The sequence below is a fragment of the Physella acuta genome, unplaced genomic scaffold (genome assembly GCF_028476545.2).
Source record: "Physella acuta isolate Inbredline_101_S28 unplaced genomic scaffold, ASM2847654v3 ptg000543l, whole genome shotgun sequence".
Lineage (NCBI taxonomy): Eukaryota > Metazoa > Mollusca > Gastropoda > Physidae > Physella > Physella acuta.
The window spans coordinates 871,665-887,822 of record NW_026732062.1 but is presented as its reverse complement, the minus strand read 5'-3'; the positions used below and the strand labels follow the sequence as shown (position 1 = coordinate 887,822).

At 38.4% G+C, this 16,158-nt stretch overlaps 3 protein-coding genes across 3 annotated transcripts; all 3 read left to right on the top strand.

The window, feature by feature from the left end:
* The first annotated feature begins 369 nt into the window (after positions 1-369).
* On the top strand, positions 370-3,025 carry LOC131946031 (ATP-binding cassette sub-family A member 17-like). The gene is made up of 3 exons (XM_059306659.1): positions 370-513; positions 1,635-1,845; positions 2,904-3,025. The coding sequence occupies exons 1-3, from the start codon at positions 370-372 to the stop codon at positions 3,023-3,025; spliced, it is 477 nt and encodes a 158-aa protein (XP_059162642.1).
* A 1,888-nt stretch (positions 3,026-4,913) lies between these two features.
* On the top strand, positions 4,914-8,524 carry LOC131946030 (uncharacterized). Its single transcript, XM_059306658.1, has 5 exons — positions 4,914-4,938; positions 5,696-6,054; positions 7,682-7,825; positions 8,436-8,475; positions 8,508-8,524. The coding sequence occupies exons 1-5, from the start codon at positions 4,914-4,916 to the stop codon at positions 8,522-8,524; spliced, it is 585 nt and encodes a 194-aa protein (XP_059162641.1).
* On the top strand, positions 8,515-15,761 carry LOC131946007 (phospholipid-transporting ATPase ABCA3). The gene is made up of 10 exons (XM_059306638.1): positions 8,515-8,633; positions 9,136-9,421; positions 9,950-10,126; positions 10,766-10,913; positions 11,430-11,554; positions 11,968-12,188; positions 13,042-13,229; positions 13,462-13,632; positions 14,164-14,368; positions 15,496-15,761. Exons 1-10 carry the CDS (start codon positions 8,532-8,534, stop codon positions 15,667-15,669), a joined length of 1,797 nt encoding a protein of 598 aa, XP_059162621.1. The 5' UTR covers positions 8,515-8,531; the 3' UTR covers positions 15,670-15,761.
* The last annotated feature ends 397 nt before the right edge of the window (positions 15,762-16,158 follow it).

Sequence of the window (16,158 nt, the reverse complement as noted above, 5' to 3'; positions counted from 1 at the left end):
TAGGAATGTGGATCATATCCTTACGTCACAAATATAATGCGTCATTCAAAATCCCGGCTGTCATTAAAATTATTCACTTGCTCGTCGTTTTTAATTGTAATGTTGGCAGGGATTTCCTCCAACACAAGTCTTACGTGTCAACTTGTTATAATGCCATTGACCAGCTGAGACCTTTATACAAGGACAATGGAGTTAAAGACTGTGCCCCGAAAACGGCTACCTTGTGCACGGGCCGATTATCGGAGAAGAGAAGTCGACCCCCTGCACGTCCCTAGCATGTTGGTCATCAAATGGCACACTGGTTACCATGGTTACCGTTACCTTTCTAATAAAGTGTTCCCCTTTTGGTTCCTGTAGCTTAAAGGACAGATGACTCGCCACAATGAGAACGAAATCGATGAACTGCTGGACACCATCAAACTATGGGACAAAAGGAAGTCTTACCCCACGCAGATATCTGGTGGACAGAAGAGGAAGCTGTCGTTAGCTTGTGCTTTTATTGGGGGTACTAAGGTAAGGCCACACGTAATTATAGACCATCTCCACTGTATTCTACACAAACATTAGGGTACTAAGGTAAGGCCACAGGTAACTAAGACCATCTCCACTGTATTCTACACAGACATTAGGGTACTAAGGTAAGGCCACACGTAACTATAGACCATCTCCACTGTATTCTACACAAACATTAGGGTACTAAGTTACCACATGTAACTATAGACCATCTCCACTGTATTCTACACAAACATTAGGGTACTAAGGTAAAGCCACACGTAATTATAGACCATCTCCACTGTATTCTACACAAACATTAGGGTACTAAGGTAAGGCCACACGTAACTATAGACCATCTCCACTGTATTCTACACAAACATTAGGGTACTAAGTTACCACATGTAACTATAGACCATCTCCACTGTATTCTACACAAACATTAGGGTACTAAGGTAAGGCCACATGTAATTATAGACCATCTCCACTGTATTCTACACAAACATTAGGGTACTAAGTTACCACATGTAACTATAGACCATCTCCACTGTATTCTACACAAACATTAGGGTACTAAGTTACCACATGTAATTATAGACCATCTCCACTGTATTCTACACAAACATTAGGGTACTAAGTTACCACATGTAATTATAGACCATCTCCACTGTATTCTACACAAACATTAGTGTACTAAGGTAAGGCCACATGTAATTATAGACCATCTCCACTGTATTCTACACAAACATTAGGGTACTAAGTTACCACATGTAACTATAGACCATCTCCACTGTATTCTACACAAACATTAGGGTACTAAGTTACCACATGTAACTATAGACCATCTCCACTGTATTCTACACAAACATTAGGGTACTAAGTAAGGCCATATGTAACTATAGACCATTTTCACTATAGTTTACACAACCATTAAGAGATGCCTGAAAGAAAGTCGGAATGTATGTACTTTTGTTCGCTGTATTCAATTTGTCACATGCTTGCTAGGCTATTCAAAATTTCCAGAAGCTCAATGCCAATTAAAAAATTAATATGTTATAAAAATTGCTATAAAAATATTATTAAGTTGTTTTAATGCATATAATATAAAGTATGCGCCGAAAGATAAAAAAAAAAATACACAGGTCATATTTTTGGACGAGCCATCGACCGGCCTTGACCCCGCCGCCAGACAGGAAATGTGGGCTTTCCTAAAGAAAATGAGAGAAGGTCGAACCATCCTTTTAACGACCCATTACATGGACGAGGCAGATGTACTGGGCGACAGAATCGCCATCATGGCGGAGGGGAGAGTTAAATGCTGCGGCACACCCATGTTTTTAAAGAGAGTTTATGGTGAGTAAATTAGATGGTTCAGTGTTGTAGCACACCCATGTTTTTAAAGAGAGTTTATGGTGAGTAAATTAGATGGTTCAGTGTTGTAGCACACTCATGTTTTTAAAGAGAGTTTATGGTGAGTAAATTAGATGGTTCAGTGTTGTAGCACACCCATGTTTTTAGAGAGGGTTTATGGTGAGTAAATTAGATGGTTCAGTGTTGTAGCACATCCATGTTTTTAAAGAGAGTTTATGGTGAGTAAATTAGATGGTTCAGTGTTGTAACACACCCATGTTTTTAAAGAGAGTTTATGGTGAGTAAATTAGATGGTTCAGTGTTGTAGCACACCCAATAACTTTAAAGAGATATTAGAACGTTGGTAAGTCTCGATGAAGACATTAACGTACTTTATTTCCAAAGTTTAAAGGATAAAGTGAAAATTGTTTCTTAACTTTACTTGCTCGTATACAGTGTCTAAATGGAAGTTTTGTAATCGTGCAGAATAATTCATTGAGATTCTGACAGTTTGAATTAGCTTTTTGCACAACTACAATACATCCATTGTATCATGTTTAAAATAAAGAGATGTATTGTAGTTGTGCAAAAAGCTAATTCAAAATTTTGACATATTTTAACCATTTAAAGAATTCCGAAGCCACACAATCTTCCTTCTGCTATTTTATCTGTCTGTAGGTGTGTATGCTATCACGATACGTTGAATATCGTTTAATTAGGTAGACTAAATTTCATTTACAAGTAAAAGGTCGGATAATTTAATTACTTTCATTTTTTGTGTGATCTCCCATAAGCGGAAAGGGGTCTCTTTATTTTATGTTTCTGAAATAAAGATAGCTTGAGTACCGTTTCAGTTAGGGATACAAAGTTTCATACATAACCTATTCTTTCGTTTCTCTCAAATTTTAAGATTTCCGGTCACCGGAATTAGTACTTTACGCTATTTCTGATTTCTCAACAACAACAAAAACCAAAAAAACAAACACATAATTTTGATTATTTTAATCGCTTTTAGTTCGAAATAATTTTTCCTACTGTAAAACAAGTTTTGGTTTCCCCAGGCACCGGCTACGGGCTTCGAGTTGTCAAGGACAAGAATTGTCAAACAGAGCTAGTCACAGCTGAGGTTTTAAAACACATCCCTGAAGCTAGATACGTTGTGAGTTTTATGATTTACATTTAGTCACAGCTGAGGTTTTAAAACACATCCCTGAAGCTAGATACGTTGTAAGTTTTATGATTTACATTTAGTCACAGCTGAGGTTTTAAAACACATCCCTGAAGCTAGATACGTTGTGAGTTTTATGATTTACATTTAGTCACAGCTGAGGTTTTAAAACACATCCCTGAAGCTAGATACGTTGTGAGTTTTATGATTTACATTTAGTCACAGCTGAGGTTTTAAAACACATCCCTGAAGCTAGATACGTTGTAAGTTTTATGATTTACATTTAGTCACAGCTGAGGTTTTAAAACACATCCCTGAAGCTAGATACGTTGTGAGTTTTATGATTTACATTTAGTCACAGCTGAGGTTTTAAAACACATCCCTGAAGCTAGATACGTTGTGAGTTTTATGATTTACATTTAGTCACAGTTGAGATTTTAAAACACATCACTGAAGCCAATTTTGTTGTAAGTTTTAAAGATAAGCAAAATAAAGTTAAAAAATAGAGAGTGGTCTGAAGTTTGGTGTTACAGTAAAGTGTAGCTGGCAGTTGCTATCTTATTTAGCTTTAAAGGCAGAATTTATCATCTTTTGAAATCAAGTATATGCAAATTGGGCTAATTTATTTTAATTATTGAACATTTTTAAAGCTAACATCCATTGAATAATAGAGTTGGTCTAGTTTTATTATAAATAAATATGAATTCATGTAGGATATATATATATATATATATATATATATATATATATATATATATGGATTATTGACATAAGTTTTGTTCTAACTAGGCAGAAACAAACTTAGAGGTGGACTACGCTTTGCCAGACAAACTAGAAGAGAAGTATCCCGCGCTACTAAAAGCTCTGGAGGATGACGCACAACAACTTCAAATCTCGGGCTTTGGTTTGAGTGCTACAACATTGGAAGATGTCTTTATAAAGTAAGGAAGGAACGATATTTGACTTGATGACACAATATATTTAACTTGATGACACAATATATTTGACTTGATGACACAAGACATTTGACTTGATGACACAAGAAATTTAACTTTATAATATTAGGCATTGGACTAAATTTCTTAAAAGAAATTTTATTTAAAGACAGGCCTAAACGGTATTCTACTTGATGAAACTTCAGCGTTTTATGCCTGATTTGTGACGATAAATACACTTATTTTTTAGATAGCCCTATAGATTTTGTCTCTAAGATATTTAATACGTCAGCTTCATTTCTCGTCAGCTATTTTATCCTGAGATATTTTTCCTTAGATTATTCGTCTTGAAACACACGCACACAGTCATATAGGACTATATATATTAATATATATATATATATATATATATATATATATATATATATATATATATATATATAATCGCGATAAATATTTCTTGCCCATACAGAGTAGGATCAGAATTACCCGACATTACGACTGATGCTAATCCACAATCGTAAGTTACATGAAAATATTCTGTAAAGTTAAACATCAATATTCTGTAATGTGTGAACCTAACCCTAAAGAGTAAGGTAAACATCAACATTCTGTAATGTTTGATAACACAGCCAAAGTAAAATATGAACATTATGTAAAGAATTCTGTAATGCTTGATGCTAAGCTACAAGGCTAAGTTGAGCATAAAAATTCTGCTTAACTTAAACATCGAAACTTAACACCAAAAGCGTTTCTTATTCTTAAAATAATCATTTACTCCTGTTTATTCCTGACTCCACTATTTGATGTTTGTATTATGAATTAATTTGTATACGTTGCTACTAGAATATTCTTCTCTTTTAAAGAATTGTTATTATCCACCTATTTTTGTTTAAACCACGCATGTTTACAAACACCAACATTAAGCATTTATTGTTTACTTGTTTACCAACAGGAATCCACAGGAAATGCTTGTTGCTACAGAAACAAATGGTAAGTACATCCTACGGTTGCTTCATAGTAAATAATTGAACGGGTAGTTTCTGTTTTCACTAGTAGAACTTTCAAGCATCGTATTAATTCTTTGTTGGCAGATAGTAGAACTTTCAAGCATCGTATGAATTCTTTGCTGGCCGATAGTAGATCTTTCAAGCATCGTATAAATTCTTTGTTGGCCGATAGTAGATCTTTCAAGCATCGTATGAATTCTTTGTTGGCCGATAGTAGAACTTTCAAGCATCGTATAAATTCTTTGTTGGCAGATAGTAGAACTTTCAAGCATCGTATAAATTCTTTGTTGGCAGATAGTAGATCTTTCAAGCACCATGTTGGCCTATTTTAGGTTGGTCAGAATAAAGCATTGAGCCTTCACACAGGACTATTTATCAGTAGAACTTATTGGCTAACAGACACAAATGTGCTATTCGTATCCACGATGAGCCAGCATTTTACAATGTTAACATGCTACATAGACGTTAGAAATACTTTGACTCCCCAGAGATCTTACATTGTTGACATGTTATACAGATATCAATACTTTGACTCCCCAGAGATCTTACCTTGTTGTCATGTTATGCAGATAGAAATACTTTGACTCCTCATGTTATGCAGATAGAAATACTTTGACTCCCCATGTTATGCAGATAGAAATACTTTGACTCCCCATGTTATGCAGATAGAAATACTTTGACTCCCCAGAGATCTTACATTGTTGACATGTTATGCAGATAGAAATACTTTGACTCCCCAGAGGGCTCTGAGAGCGACCTCATCTATCAAAAGTTTATGGAGGGCAGAAGCAGGAACCGTCTGGAGCTATTCTCCCAGCAGCTGAGGGGAACGTTCGTCAAGAAGTGGCTCCTGTTCCAGCGGAACATCTTCCTCTCCCTCAACATGCTCGTCCTGCCCTCGCTGCTCGTCCTCATCGGACTTCAAGCCGACTTCAGGAGAACAGGCTCCGGCCACACCAACATGCCGCCCCTGTCCTTCAACTTTGACCTTTTTTGTGACATAGTCATCCCGCTGAGGACGACTGAAGGTAAAAACAATCCGTTAGTGGACGCAATAAAACGTCAGTCGCCGTCTACAGAGTTTCTGGAAATACAAACGGTAAATCATTTCAGTTTCTAAAAGTGTGCCAATTTTTATCGCTATCTACTGGGTATGCTTCATGTTGTCGATGAATTCAATGGCTATTTTACCCTACTAAATAGATCTGTATTGCAAAGTCTCGAACCATCCGGGATCCCCCCAACACTAAAATTAAGAACGAAGAAGAAGAAGAGAGAATTCCCTTAATCGTGTTTGTATATTCTTATACAACAGAAAGGGTTAAGATGGCACTTCATAGAATGCTATCGTAATGTAGAAGTTTGTGACAAAGCTGCTAATTTAAAAAAAACAAAACATTGTTATTGAGAAGAAACATAGACATGAAATTTCATAGAAAATGCTCAATGCATAATTAGAATATGAAATATAATATACAAATACTACTTTATAAAGTACTTTATAAATACTACTTTATAAAGTAAGCATTTTCCGCTCTTTTATATATATTTTATTTAAAGTTGCGTAGAAAAATAATTGCTCACCAAAATGATATAAAAATCATCATATTCTTGTGGTTTTCGAGAAATCAGAAATAGAGCAAAGAGCTACTTTCAGTCACCGAGAGTCATTCAAAATTTAAGGGGTTAACTGAATAAGATCTTATGTATGAAGTTTCGTTCACCTATCTGAAACGGTACTTATGTTGTCGGTATTGTAGAAACTGTATATCGAGTTTACTCAAAATTTGAAAGTATTCCAAGCCTAAGATCAAATTCTTATATTTGAAATTCAAATAGTGCTCGGGTTTTCGTGTTCCTAAGAAATAAAGTACCAATACGGGTTATAGGAAATCGCTCATAAATTGTGCATAGAATCTAATACTTCTATCTGTAAGTCGGCAGGTGTAAAACGAAGAAAACTGTCAAAATCTTGTTTAATTTTAGTGCACGATTACAATGAATAATCTATACTTTGCCTAGCAGAGAGCCAAAAAAAAGTTGCTATTCGAAACAAAAAGGTGCAGTCACAATCGAGATCTGTTTCCGATTTTCTACATTAATAATTGTTCTTAGCTGTTTAAGAAAACCTCTATACAATGTACAGTTGTACTATTTTATCAGCATGTATTTTCCTTGAGACGTGATGCTACAGTGCTCCAGGACCACAATTCTTGCTAGTCTGGTGCTACAGGACCACAATTCTTGCTAGTCTGGTGCTACAGGACCACAATTCTTGCTAGTCTGGTGCTACAGGACCACAATTCTTGCTAGTCTGGTGCTACAGGACCACAATTCTTGCTAGTCTGGTGCTACAGGACCACAATTCTTGCTAGTCTGGTGCTACAGGACCACAATTCTTGCTAGTCTGGTGCTACAGGACCACAATTCTTGCTAGTCTGGTGCTACAGGACCACAATTCTTGCTAGTCTGGTGCTACAGGACCACAATTCTTGCTAGTCTGGTGCTACATGACCACAATTCTTGCTAGTCTGGTGCTACAGGACCACAATTCTTGCTAGTCTGGTGCTACATGACCACAATTCTTGCTACTCTGGTGCTACAGGACCACAATTCTTGCTAGTCTGGTTATACATTTTTACCCTTCAATTGTTGTTAAAACACAAAGGTTTATACATAAGTTATCAATTGTTTAATCTCTGTTGTATTATCGCTTTAACTTTTAGGGTAATTTGAGTGAGTTCTGCTTGGCATGGTATAGAGCTCACACGGCGGAGGATTACGATAACAGAATGTTGCTGGGACTGGACTTCACGAGGAAAGAGCCAACATTGTTCTATCAGGAATTACTTTACGCTCAGTTCATGGGGGTTTGTGTTTATCAGGTGGTGCTAGACTGACTGCAACATGAGAGGTTGTGTTTGTCAGGTGGTGCTAGACTGACTGCAGCTTGTGTTTGTCAGGTGGTGCTAGACTGACTGCAACATGAGAGGTTGTGTTTGTCAGGTGGTGCTAGACTGACTGCAGCTTGTGTTTGTCAGGTGGTGCTAGACTGACTACAGCTTGTGTTTGTCAGGTGGTGCTAGACTGACTACAGCTTGTGTTTGTCAGGTGGTGCTAGACTGACTGCAGCTTGTGTTTGTCAGGTGGTGCTAGACTGACTGCAGCTTGTGTTTGTCAGGTGGTGCTAGACTGACTGCAACATGAGAGGTTGTGTTTGTCAGGTGGTGCTAGACTGACTGCAGCTTGTGTTTGTCAGGTGGTGCTAGACTGACTGCAGCTTGTGTTTGTCAGGTGGTGCTAGACTGACTGCAACATGAGAGGTTGTGTTTGTCAGGTGGTGCTAGACTGACTGCAGCTTGTGTTTGTCAGGTGGTGCTAGACTGACTGCAGCATGAGAGTTTGTATTTGTTGATTCATGTGTTTAGATGCAGATGTTGATTCATGTGTTTAGATCCAGATGTTGATTCATGTGCACAGATCCAGATGATGATGAACGCCCATGTCAAGACAGCCCTCGGCCCCGACTTCTCGGTGGAGGCTGGTCTGGAGTACGACGAGAACACTAATGACGTCATGAGGGGAAAAGTCCACGAGTTTCTCACATTGATGTGCATCAGCCTAGCCATGGCGCTGATTCCAGTTGGCTTTATCTACGTGCTGCTGTCTGAGAGGGCGGTAGGTCGTGCTAGCACTCAGCACTGTCGTCCTATGCAGTGTGCATATATATATATATATATATATATATATATATATATATATATATATATATATATATAATTATGTATGTATATATATTTACATTGATTTAACTTCAAAAAGCTTAGTATACATTTTAAAGTGTGACACTATCTGGGCGTGGTTCTGCCTCTGGACAGCGTTCTGATGGTTGTATCATTCCAGTGTTGTGATGGTTGTATCATTCCAGGTGTTCCTAATGCTTGTATCATTCCAGCGTTCTGATGCTTGTTTCAATCCAGTGTTCTGATGCTTGTATCATTCAAGTGTTCTGATGGTTGTATCATTCCAGTGTTCTGATGCTTGTATCATTCCAGTGTTCTGATGCTTGTATCATTCCAGTGTTCTGATGGTTGTATCATTCCAGTTTTCTGATGCTTGTATCATTCCAGTGTTCTGATGCTTGTATCATTCCAGTGTTCTGATGCTTGTATCATTCCAGTGCGGCGCTAAACACCTCCAGGCACTGAGCGGCGTCCACCCGTTCGCCTACTGGTTCGCGACCTTCGCCTTCGACTACATCTTCTACCTGCTTGTGAGCGGCGCCATGCTGGGAGTACTCAGCTACAAGTCAGAAGACTTCATCAAGGGAGACCGCTGGAGGCTCACGCTCATGATGTTTGCTGTCTTTGGACTGGCCATCTTCCCGTATCTGTACGCCCTACAGAATTTCTTCCAAAACCCGGCTTATGGGATCACAGTCCTTCTCATCATGAATATAATCATCGGTACATTCAATTCTTCTTCTCATCATGAATATAATCATCGGTACATTCAATTCTTCTTCTCATCTTAATGATTGGTACATCGCTCTCTCTTTTTTATAAAATTATTTATTAATTCACTATACATGTATCAGTGTAGCAAATAACAACTAAAATTGATGAATCAATTGTGATTTTGAACTATAAGTACCTTCAGCTAAGACTGCTTAATATTAAAATTTTTATAATGTTGTTGTTTTTTTAAATCTAAACTTTTCCATTCGTCCCAAAACATTTAAAAATCTAAACTTATCCATTCGTCCCCATACATTTAAAATTCTAACCCTTATCCATTCGTCCCCATACATTTAAATTTCTAACCCTTATCCATTCGTCCCCATACATTTAAAATTCTAACCTTTATCCCTTCGTCCCCATTCATTTAAAATTCTAACACTTATCCATTCGTCCCCAAACATTTAAAAATCTAAACTCATCAATTCGCCTCCCACCAATGTCATCCTTCCCCCTATATTGCCTGTGTACCTCAAGGAATGATCCTGGGCTCTGTGAACGGCGCAACTAAGCTGAGTAATCAAAACTTGACGGCCCTGTGGCAAATGGTGGACGACGTGGGTGTCGTCATCTCGCCCAACTACATTTTGTCGGGGGCTCTCATTAGCATGATCAAGGGGGATCAAAATATAAGGATAAATTTTCAGACAAGAGGTTGGTCTCAAGTGTGTTGGCGGGCTTGGCTCAGTCGAGTTAAGTTCAAAGTTCAGGTTGTATATATATATATATATATATATATATATATATATATATATATATATATATATATATATATATATATATATTTATAATTTATGTGGACACCACCACGTCGCAAGCCGACCATATCACTATCACCCCCAATTCGCACTAGTCTGGTGAGCTGTGGTTCGCGCCAAGTGTTTACAATCATAGAGCCGGGTCAAATTAGTGACGGTTATTACGGGCAGATAATTTAGTTTTTAAACGATTTGAAACTAAGGGGAGGTTACAAGTTATGCTTGATTTTTTTCATTTTCATCTGTAAACTGTCGTCACGGACGGGTGTTTTCATGGTGGCGGGTGGGGGGGGGGGGGGGAGGTAAGGGAGGAATAGGATAATCGTCCTTCACTAAACGGCGGCGATGCTACGCCGCGGGTCGGCTCGTGCATAATAAATATATAACAAGTAAACGTTTGTAACTTTAGTATAATTAAAAGCTTGTAAATTTTGATGTTTATAATTACGATGTATATTTATTTCCCATGATGTGTGTTATGTTTCTATACGACTGTATCCGTGCACTGACTTTATACAAATCTGAATCCCACCAGCTGAATCGGCTAAACACAACCAATTCGACTACCTATTCCATCGTGATGATGATTATCTGCGGGACGGCATGCAGCAACTCTTGATTCTCACAGCAATCTCCTGGCTCGTCGTGGCTTTCATAGACTACAAGCTCTACCGATTGATTCTGTACATGTTTCCTCTTGATACATTGTACACCTTTATCAGTATATATATATATATATATATATATATATATATATATATATATATATATATATATATATATATATATATATATATATATATATATATATACATATATATATATATATATATATATATATATATATATATATATATCTTGGAGGGCCATACAAATATCAGTCTCTATGTAGCCTATGTTGTAGAGCCATACAAATATTCTAACTGTATGTAAGGGGGATAGTCGGCGTTGCAGAGGTGGGTTGTTGGCGAAATGAAATCTTTGGTTATCGAAGGAGGAGGGACAAGACAAGGTTGGGAGGGTGAAACATGGTTGTTTGGAGGGGAAGACAGGGGGACAGTGAGAGGGTCATTCAAAGTAATTCAAACAGTTTTGGTAAAGTTGTATCGATCTGTGCATACGCAGAACGTTTTATTTTTTGGGGGGCGGAAGCTGAACTTGAGCCGAAAACAAGCAAATGTCGTTGTATCATTACACAGGTACAAGTTAGAGTGCCTGAATGTCAAGGTAGAATCGGATAGCTACAGATATAAGGAGGATGAAGACGTGGCTAAGGAAAGGAAGCGTATTACAGAAACTAATGAGCACAAGCTGTTTAAAACAGGTGTTGTAGAGTAGATGGACATAGAGGAGGGTAGATAGATAGACTGATGTCCAATTGCCAGGATAAGTCGAGGGAGCTAATGAGAGGATGGAGGATGGTATGAATAGTCTGATCGTAAAAATGGACAGACAAAACTGATGGTTGGTTGATTTGATTGTCGATCGAACGGAGAGACGGATAGGTGGATCGTTAGATGGATGGGTGGATCGTTAGATAGATGGATGGATCGTTAGATGGATGGATGGATCGTTAGTTGGATGGGTTGATCGTTTGACGGATGGATGGACCTCTAGACGGATATGTTGGTCTACTTTGATAGAAAATTGGATTGATGATTAGATGGTATATACGGACACGTCTGATGATCTTGACGGCTGAATGATTAAATAGCATCTTCCTGATGTCCTCATCAGATGCGATGGTGATGGTGGGTGTGAGCAAGAGATACTGCAGCAGCAAAACTGTGGCCGTGTACTCGACCAACCTTGGCGTGCAGGAGAAGGAATGCCTGGGTTTACTGGGGCAGAACGGAGCAGGAAAGACAACCATGTTCAAAATGTTGACTGGGGACATCGCGCTGTCCAATGGAGACGCTTACTTTAAGGGAGACAGCATCAAAACCAAGCTGAAAACAGTTAAGACCACTAGCAAAATGTGTTGTATTGTTGGCTCAGAGTGTTAAAGCCGTAATTTTATTTGTGTTATGCTTCAACATTTAAATTCCCATCTAATTTTTTATTTTTTTGAACTAGGTAAATGTTATAAATTAATTATTACATTTAATAACTGTTTGTATCTATTAGATGCAGGAAATTATGTGTAACTGCTTATATTATTTCCTGTACATTATGTCAAAATATAATGCTCGTAATGTTTCCGATGCATTCTATAATGAGTTACTGCCCTCAATGTTACAGTTCCAGTCTATGATGAGTTACTGCCCTTAATGTTACAGGTCCAGTGTATGATGAGTTACTGCCCTTAATGTTACAAGTCCAGGCTATGATGAGTTACTGCCCTTAATGTTACATGTCCAGTCTAAGATGAGTTACTGTCCTTAATGTTACAGGTCCAGTCTATGATGAGTTACTGCCCTTAATGTTACAGGTCCAGTCTATGATGAGTTACTGCCCTTAATGTTACAGGTCCAGTCTATGATGAGTTACTGCCCTTAATGTTACAGGTCCAGTCTATGATGAGTTACTGCCCTTAATGTTACAGGTCAAGTCTATGATGAGTTACTGCCCTTAATGTTACAGGTCCAGTCTATGATGTGTTACTGCCCTTAATGTTACAGGTCCAGTCTATGATGAGTTACTGCCCTTAATGTTACAGGTCCAGTCTATGATGTGTTACTGCCCTTAATGTTACAGGTCCAGTCTATGATGAGTTACTGCCCTTAATGTTACAGGTCCAGTCTATGATGAGTTACTGCCCTTAATGTTACAGGTCCAGTCTATGATGAGTTACTGCCCTTAATGTTACAGGTCCAGTCTATGATGAGTTACTGCCCCCAGTTTGACGCCCTCCATGACGTGTTGACAGGACGAGAGACCCTGTACCTGTACGGCAGGTTGAGGGGGGTGCGTGACTCGTGTCTGAAGGAAGTGACGAATATCGTCATCGACTTTGTCAACCTACGACCTCACGAGGACAAGTGCACTAAAACATACAGGTTGGCTTTTTATAACATGCACGTGTGTGGGCTCTCTCAACACAACTATATTGTTGTGCGTTGTGGAGTTTTACAATTTAGACGTGAAAGTTCTCGAACTGAGTTATATTCGTCGCAACTATTGAACTAACAAAATAATGATCTAAATATTCTTAGAATGTAAGCACTTTTAAAAGTAGAAAGTTATATTTGAAACCATGTTTTACAAATTTGAGATGGTAACCGTCCCCAGTGGCGGCAACAAGAAAAAGTTATCAGTGGGGATCTCCATCATCGGCGACCCCCAGTTCATCATGCTGGACGAGCCGACCGCTGGCATGGATCCAGTGTCCAGGAGAATTCTCTGGAAATGTCTGCACACGATTCGATCCATGGCAAAAACTCTAGTGCTGACGTCACACAGGTTCGCTACGTTATCCGGCTCTGTACGCACTGTTTGACCAAATCATGATTTTAGTATGACAATAGCATCATTATTTTATAAGACTTGCCACACCAACTCATACACATACAATAACCACACCATGTCATACACATGCAATAACCACACTAGGTCATATACATACAATAACCACACCTTGTTATACACATACAATAACCACACCTTGTTATACACATACAATAACCACACCATGCCATACACATACAATAACCACACTAGGTCATATACATACAATAACCACAATACCAACCAAACCTAGTCATTGAACTACACTATCTAAATTATGTCCTAAATTTAACGTTCGCTACAAAATTATCGCACACATATTTAACAGGATTAAATTGAATAAACCACGGGAGCGATTCTTGACAATATGAAAGTGTGTAAAAAACGGGACCCCCATTTGACAAAATTATAGTTTGTAAACAACGCGACCCCATTTGACAATACTAAAGTGTGTAAACAACGCCCCCCCCCCTCTGTTACTTCCAGCATGGAGGAATGTGAAGCGCTATGCACGAAGATCGCCATCTTCAAGAAAGGCCGGATGCTGTGTCTGGGCAGCCCGCAGCATCTGAAGAACAAATACGGCCAGGGCTACTCCGTCGTCCTACACATATCAGAGCAAGAGGACGGGACCCTACACCCCCTAGAGCCAGCGGTTAGCTTCGTATCCCAGGCCTTAGGCGATGTCAAGGTCTGTTTTATAGTGCTAGTCTCGCATTAGTCAAGGTCTGTTTTATACTGCTAGTCTCGCATTAGTCAAGGTCTGTTTTATAGTGCTAGTCTCGCATTAGTCAAGCTATTTTTTATAGTGCTAGTCTCGCATTAGTCAAGTTATGTTTTATAGTGCTAGTCTCGCATTAGTCAAGGTCTGTTTTATACTGCTAGTCTCGCATTAGTCAAGCTATATTTTATAGTGCTAGTCTCGCATTAGTCAAGGTCTGTTTTATAGTGCTAGTCTCGCATTAGTCAAGCTATTTTTTATAGTGCTAGTCTCGCATTAGTCAAGGTATGTTTTATAGTGCTAGTCTCGCATTAGTCAAGGTCTGTTTTATAGTGCTAGTTTTGCATTAGTCAATGTCTGTTTTATAGTGCTAGTCTCGCATTAGTCAAGGTCTGTTTTATAGTGCTAGTCTCGCATTAGTCAAGGTCCGTTTTATAGTGCTAGTCTCGCATTAGTCAAGCTATATTTTATAATGCTAATCTCGTATTAGTCAAGGTCTGTTTTATAGTGCTAGTCTCACATTAGTCAAGGTATGTTTTATAGTGCTAGTCTCGCATTAGTCAAGGTATGTTTTATAGCGCCATATAGACCGCAGACTCCTATTTCAGATTTCTTTTCTTCCTGGGTTTACTTCCATAGCATTAGCCCATTCAAGAACAAAATACAGAAGCTGTTAGATTTTGAAGTTTCCAAGTTGGGTTGCTATCCCCAGCTATCGAGCCACATTCTAACTCGAATTTTCTTTTCGGTTAAGCAACACGAGCTTTTAACTAGTGCGACCACGCCGTCCCCCGTACAACGACTGACCGAAGGACAGTCCAATGAGAACGGTATACTGACTGAAGGACAGTCCAATGAGAACGGTACACTGACTGAAGGACAGTCCAATGAGATCGGTACACTGACTGAAGGACAGTCCAATGAGAACGGTACACTGACTGAAGGACAGTCCAATGAGAACGGTATACTGACCGAATGACAGTCCAATGAGAACGGTACACTGACAGAAGGACAGTCCAATGAGAACGGTACACTGACTGAAGGACAGTCCAATGAGAACGGTATACTGATTTAAGTCCCAACTTTGCCCCCCTCAGGTGTTCAACACACAGCCAGCCTACTGCCACTTGCAGGTACCAGAGTCCACTCTACTCTCCACACTCTTTCAAGTCCTGATAGAGGCCAAGTCGACATTTTTTCTTAAACACTTCACAGTTCACCAGCAGAGCTTGGAGCAAGTATTTTTGTTGTTGATGAAGGAAGAAGAGTAAGACAATTATTTTTGTTGTTGATGAAGGAAGAAGAGTAAGACAATTATTTTTTGTTGTTGATGAAGGAAGAAGAGTAAGACAATTATTTTTGTTGTTGATGAAGGAAGAAGAGTAAGACAATTATTTTTGTTGTTGATGAAGGAAGAAGAGTAAGACAATTATTTTTGTTGTTGATGAAGGAAGAAGAGTAAGACAATTATTTTTGTTGTTGATGAAGGAAGAAGAGTAAGACAATTATTTTTTGTTGTTGATGAAGGAAGAAGAGTAAGACAATTATTTTTTGTTGTTGATGAAGGAAGAAGAGTAAGACAATTATTTTTGTTGTTGATGAAGGAAGAAGAGTAAGACAATTATTTTTTGTTGTTGATGAAGGAAGAAGAGTAAGACAATTATTTTTTGTTGTTGATGAAGGAAGAAGAGTTAAACAATTATTTTTGTTGTTGATGAAGGAAGAAGAGTAAGACAATTATTTTTGTTGTTGATGAAGGA